Here is a 6,412-nt window from a genome sequence, read left to right as displayed (position 1 = left end):
AGTTCGAAACATGTTATTTACTATTTAGCCCAATAAATGATCTAAAAAAACTAATGACTTTAAAAGGTGAAAAAAAATATTTTAATATTAAAAAATGTTAAAAAATGCACGTTGACAGAAAATATCCATGTAGAAGTATAGCACACCCCTTTGGATTGGGATCGTTCAAGAGGTGAAGGCTATCAAATAGCTAAGTATAGGGGGTAAATATGACCAAAAAGAGTTTAAGTATACATTCAGTAAAACATATATAAGTTCAAGTCGAATTATTAAGCCGAAAAGATATCTATAGCACAGCAAGAAGATTTACAAATGCAAAGAATTTCAAAGTACATACCATCCGACGAGGCTCTACAAGCCATTTTATTTACCCATGAGCTAATTCCAACAAAACATGCATCTTCTGCTCAACTAAGAGAAGAGTAACAATGCACTTCTCTTAGTCTCCTTGCAATCAATACATATATCATACATATCTCCTTGCAATTAATACATATATCATACATATCATTTCTAATCCTAAGTTGTCATTAATAGAATAAATAATTGGAACATGCAATCTTTCTTCTTAAAAATCGGGAATAATGTTGAACCTACACTCTCAAATCTCCATTTTTCTTTTCAATGCTTCTTTCTTCAAACTTAATGTACTTATACCACTTGGCACAAATGAGATATACCAAAAAATCAGCTGATGTCAATGCCGCTAAGAGGAAATAGAATCTGTCTAAATGACCCTTGTTGAGATTTCCAGGTATCCATCCAGGCATGTTATCAGTAGTTGAAATTTTCATGACAACAGAAACAAGCAAGCTGCTGACATAGTTTCCTAGTGAAATTGAAGTCATGCAGAGTGCACTTCCAAAGCTTTTCAATCCATCAGGTGCTTGTCCATTAAAGAACTCCAATTGTCCAACATACATAAAAACCTCTGATGCTCCAATTAGTACATATTGTGGAACTTGCCAGAAAATGCTTAATGAACTTGAATTTGCGCAATGTAAACACTCTTTATCTGCCGATTTTAACCTGAAACATAATAGAGGTGTCAAATTTAGTCCATGAAAATATAACGTGCAAATTTAGACGGATTGAGAAATTGCAGGTCAATTTGGGCATAGCCTAAGTTGGTCCATCTTAAAAGCTCGGGTCAATTCCGGCAACCGATAAAAAAAAGTGTTTTTATCATTTTTGTCTTGTCGGCCAAAATTAATTACCGTCGCTAGCCAAAGCTATACGAAACATATATACACTAATTATATATTAACATGTACACACACTCTTAATATACAAAACAAATACATTTGTCGGTCATTATTTTTATGATAGCCTGGAAATGGTAATTGTCCCTAAAAAACTATCAAAACATTGTAAATGTTTTTTTGTGAGTTTTGTTAGTTAAATTTATTTACAAACTCATACCTGAAATGCTCAACAATTCCTGCAGCTACCATTGCCATTATAGCAATTATGAGGCCAACTCCCATCCTTTGTAGCTCTGTGAATCCTCTTGGAGAAGAATTCTTCTTTAATCTGGCGATGAGGGGATCAAGAACTCGTCGATAGATGAAAATGAATGCTGCAACGCTGAGGATGTCGAAACTAGACATGCTTGCTGGAGGAATATGGAATCCTGAGATGGTTGTTTTCATTGCAGCCCCTTGCTCCACAAATAAAGAGGCCATTTGAGTGAACACAACTGAATAAAGTATTGTGCATAACCAAATTGGAAATAGTCTCAATATGCATTTCACTTCTTCTACTTGAGACACTGCACAAAGCCCCCATGGGTTGTTTATTACTACTCCTCCATCCTTTGATGTGATTATAGCTGCTTTATCCAAGAATCTATACCAATTCCCAAAAACAAAAATGAAAAATTAGTGACAGGTAATTTCACAGATGACCATTCAAATTTCGAATTGTCTTCACATAGGGTGAATTATTGATTTTGGTTAAATAAATTAAAGGTTGGATTACTGTATATCGATAAAATTAACCTTTCATCTACGGCTATTTAACCCGTCCTCTAATTAAAATTTGGCTGAATAGTACAACAGTAAGGGTAAATTTGGCCGGATAGTACAACGGGAGGGATAAATTTGGCCAAATAGTATAACAGAGGGTAATGTAGATAATATCTGAAAGTAGAGGGATAAATTTAACCCTTTCCCCCTGAAACAAATTCAAGTATTATAAGGTTTAAGGTTGATTAAAATAACTTACCTGAATCCTTGTGTGTGGAGAATTCTTCTACTTCCATTAACAGGAAGGTCTTGTCCATCACCTTCATATAGCTCATCTCCCCTTGAAGGTTGTTCAACTTTCCATTTTCTGGTTGCAGCTACAACCACTTGACAAAATCTTGATAAAGGGTTGCCTGTAGGTTTGAAGTGCCTATAACTAGGTGTCCCAACAAGAAACAACACTAGTGCCAAAATGGCTGAGCCAGCTGATGCCCAAAATCCTAGTGTCCACATTCCCTTATCTTCAAAATATCCTAATATGGTATTTGAGAACAAAGATCCAAGATTTAATGCCAAGTAAAAGTAGCTAAAAAAAGCCACCTTTGAGCGACTCTCCTGAGGGTGATCTTCATCAAATTGGTCTGCTCCAAATGTTGCAATAGTAGGCTGATACCCTCCATTTCCAAGGGCAATTAAGTAAATCGACACGTAGAAGAGCGTCAAGCTGACACTTGAGTGGGACCCACAAGGGCTCTCTTCATCTCCACAGCCTTTAGGCTTGACTAAGAAAATGTATGAAGTCAACGAAAGTGAAACTAGTCCCTGGGAAGCAGAACAATTTCAAATCTTAGTACCTAAAATTAATTCAAGAAAATTGCATTTCCTTATGTAAAGTCGGCTCGTTCGTTATTTGTATGTATCAGACTATAATGGAAAGTGAATTTAATAGAACGAAATCCACTATTGTATGCATATCTCATTAACAGTATCATATTTTGATTTGTTGAATGACAAAATTTACATTTAATATAAGTCACTTACAGCTACAAAAATGGCTTGGAAAATAGCACAAGTCTTGTATCTTCCCCAGTAGGAATCACTGAGGAAAGCACCCAAGAGGGAGAAGATATAAACTGTCCCTGTCCACTTGCTCACGTTGTTGGCTGCTTCAGCATTGTCTTGACCCATAACTCTAGTAAGAAATAGTACTAGGTTGACTCCAACCCCAAAGAATGCTAGTGTAGCTAGACCTTGATTCACTGAATTTAAATTTTGAAAGAACAAACCAGTTAATTATATGAACCTCAATTAACAGAGAAAATCGATTAATGGGTATTAATAGTGTGTTTGGACAAACTTTTAAAATTAGTTTATTTTGAAAAGTTTTTTTTTTTTCAAAAATGCTTTTTAAAAATTACTTTTAGTGAGATTCAATTTGTGTTTGACTAATCAAATTAAAAAAAACTTTTGAGCAACAATTAATGTTTAACCAAACTATTAAAAAGTACTTTACAAAAGAGTTTTTCAAAAAATAACTTTTGGAGAAAAGTTATTTTTTTTTAGCTTTTGAAAAACAGTTTCAGCTACTCGCATTTATTTTTTTTCAAAAATTTGGCCAAATCTCACTTTTTTAAAACTTTGACCAAACACCCTCTTGGTCGCAATATCATGCATCGTATGGTAATAAAATAAATCTAGTAGACTTACCAAGTAAGAGAACACCAGCAAACCACCTTCCAGTCCTCGCACGCACGGCAGGTTGGCCATGCTTATCCAGTGTTCCATCAAGGGTGTATTCCTCTTTTTCATTCTCTGGCTTCTTCTCCCTCTCACACTGTAAAAATATAACGGGAGAACATGTGTTAGTTGGTATCATAATATTTGCTCTATCTCAATTTATGTGTGACAAGAATCTAGATAAGGGAATCAAATTAGGTGGAGTAATTTTATGTGATTTTGGACATGGGTGGTTTTTCAAGTCGTGTGAAATACTATACATGTATATGAAAATTTGCGGAGTCAAAACAACTCTTTGTTTGATTCAATTTAAAACATAGATTTTTCGAACATTTCTATAATAAAATTTACTTATTTGAAAATCACATAAAAAATACTATAAGTCTGCTTAGTTAATAATTCAAAATATATGAAAATAGTTGGAAAAAATCGAAGTCAAAGAACTCAAATAGGTTAACTCTCATATAAATTGGGACGGATGGAGTATCATTTTATATACTTAGTAACTCTTTAAACCCAACATCTTACATTTACATATTTCAGACCACAAGATTCAAAGAACATTTTGATACATTACACACATCGTTAGTTTAAGACCCACAAGATTCAAAAGTCTTTTTTATTTTTTAAACTCTGTGTCAGGTCAAACTAAGACAAATAAATTGAAACGGAGAAAGTTATATAAAATGAAAAATAAGGAGTAACTTAATTTTTATCAAGGCGTTGAACAACTTAAGCATGAGAGGGAAAAATATTTTGAATGAAAAACATAAATTAAAACATAGAGAGAAATTAAAAGCTAACAGAATCCAGGATTTTTCCATGAATATTCATAAATGACTGTGTCTTTTTCAATACATTGTCGTATTATATTATATGAAATATAATCAGATATCGCGCATGTGGGAGTAATCATCTTCTCTCTATATATAGTTTTTGTTTCTTTTGGGTTTGAAGGAAGGAGGTGCACTATCTATATCGGGAAATGAGTTTCTTTTGCTTTCTATGTATATATCATAACATGTACTATTGGCAAAAAGTAATATGAACCGAGTTATCATTATCAACATGAACAAAAGAGTTGCTAGACTATTGCAGATACTTCGGACGCCCCTATTATATGGTAGCAATTACGTATAGGATGCTTTTGCAATGTATTTATTTTCTTATAACATCAGATATTTAGCACACAACTATTAAAAGTAAGACTCAAGAAAAAAAAAATAGCTTAAGAAAAGGACAATAGGAAATTAATTCTTCTCTTTGATCTACTTATTACCAATACAACCAGCTATATCTACATACTTGGATGACGTAATGTGTAGTCTTTTATCTGAAAAGGGTAAGGAAAACTAAAAGTCTAAAAAGCAGCGGAGTAGTGATTATTGTTGAAGATTTTTTTCTAAGTTTCTATTAGGAGTATATTACTTGTCGTGTTTGAGTTCTCCTATATAACTTTATGTATACGTATTTAAAGCCATGATAGTAAGTGCATGATATGATCAGCTTATTAACATAGGGCTATTATTGCAGACTTTCGATGAATTAACATTTCTAAAAGTAACTATTCAGTAAAAGCCTACACGGCAAGTCAACTATGACAAGACTCCTGACAACCGGGCCAGAAATACTGGCCCAATTATGATGCACGTTAATTCATTATCTTTCCACAAAATAAGCATTTTATATAAAATATATTTTAGAATTAATATAATATTATTTGTTGTCTTCATGCTTCAAAAAGGTGAATGGTGTATCTGATTGAATCCACCCCAAAACTCATACAACACTTTGGTACAATGACTAAAGACAGTAGAAAGGTTCAACATGAAACATGAGCTCACGCATCACCGATAATATAATGTTTAATTTTTGCATAACTCTATTTTTTTAATACCTTTGGAATATACACATGCAGAAAAAGAATTTGACTATCAGAGAATGAGCTAGCTAGAAGCCGTAACAAAAGAAAAGCAGGACCGCTTTGAAGGACATAACAGAAGAGGAACCTAGTTTAATCGTAGTAATTAATGGAAATTTAGTGCTTTAATAATGTTATATATTAGAAGCCTTAATATACAACATGCCAATGATCATTAAAAGAAAACGTATAAAGAATAGAATAAACATGATCGAAGATATGTAGATTGAGGATAGGAAAATGTGCAAACCATTTTGTTAATGTTTAAGCACGCCATTTGGTTCTTTGTACCAGATAGTTGCACTGAAAATTTTCTGTAAGGTGAAGTTTAGAGGGAAACAATATGAGAGAAAATTTAATTTCCTCAAAAATGTAAAGTTTATTGGGAGGAGAAGAGGAGAAAATATTTTTTCTGTTTTTTGGTAGTGGAAGCTATGGAAGTAATGTTGAGGTATTTATAGAGTGTAGCTATGGTATTTAAACAGCTAGTTGTGATATTACTTGAGGAAAGAAGAGAAAAGATTGAGTAAAAAATGTCCATTATTAGAGAAAAGGACAGAGCATGGTGACAAAGCAATGTGTTGGAAGCAAAAAAACAACTTTTTTTTAGGCATGAATTGAAGGAGCAAAAAAGCGTGATTTGGTTGGAGACAGAAATTATGTCTCTCTCACGAGATGAAAGAGTTGAGTTTAAGCCTTATGTGATTAAGCTGTATTGATGCTGACATATTTGAAATTTATTATTTATTTATTCATTAAAAATAAAAGATTTAAAATGTGGAAAGGT

At 33.0% G+C, this 6,412-nt stretch overlaps 1 protein-coding gene across 2 annotated transcripts; it reads right to left on the bottom strand.

Annotated features, from left to right (window-relative positions):
• Window positions 1-264: 264 nt before the first annotated feature.
• LOC132635231 (protein NRT1/ PTR FAMILY 7.3-like) lies at window positions 265-6,066 on the bottom strand. 2 transcript variants are annotated; one of them, XM_060351552.1, is made up of 6 exons: window positions 5,876-6,066; window positions 3,675-3,801; window positions 3,009-3,226; window positions 2,227-2,789; window positions 1,423-1,848; window positions 265-1,029 (listed from the first exon to the last, which is right to left on the bottom strand). In XM_060351552.1, exons 1-6 carry the CDS (start codon window positions 5,900-5,902, stop codon window positions 594-596), a joined length of 1,797 nt encoding a protein of 598 aa, XP_060207535.1. In that variant the 5' UTR covers window positions 5,903-6,066; the 3' UTR covers window positions 265-593. The 2 variants fall into 2 exon arrangements, with proteins under 2 accessions (XP_060207535.1, XP_060207525.1); XM_060351542.1 differs by lacking the exon at window positions 5,876-6,066 and adding an exon at window positions 4,509-4,778.
• Window positions 6,067-6,412: the final 346 nt, after the last annotated feature.

Source organism: Lycium barbarum, chromosome 1 (genome assembly GCF_019175385.1).
Source record: "Lycium barbarum isolate Lr01 chromosome 1, ASM1917538v2, whole genome shotgun sequence".
NCBI classification, from domain to species: domain Eukaryota; kingdom Viridiplantae; phylum Streptophyta; class Magnoliopsida; order Solanales; family Solanaceae; genus Lycium; species Lycium barbarum.
This window is presented reverse-complemented; position numbering and strand designations above follow the sequence as displayed.

Excerpts from the sequence above, each read along its gene's own strand:
- LOC132635231 (XM_060351542.1), bottom strand. The coding sequence starts at position 4,538 with ATGAATATTCATGGAAAAATCCTGGATTCT. Across the intron at positions 2,790-3,008 it reads TCCAAGCCATTTTTGTAGCT|GGACTAGTTTCACTTTCGTT; the intron begins GTAAGTGACTTA and ends TCTGCTTCCCAG. Across the intron at positions 1,849-2,226 it reads CTCCACACACAAGGATTCAG|ATTCTTGGATAAAGCAGCTA; the intron begins GTAAGTTATTTT and ends GAATTGGTATAG.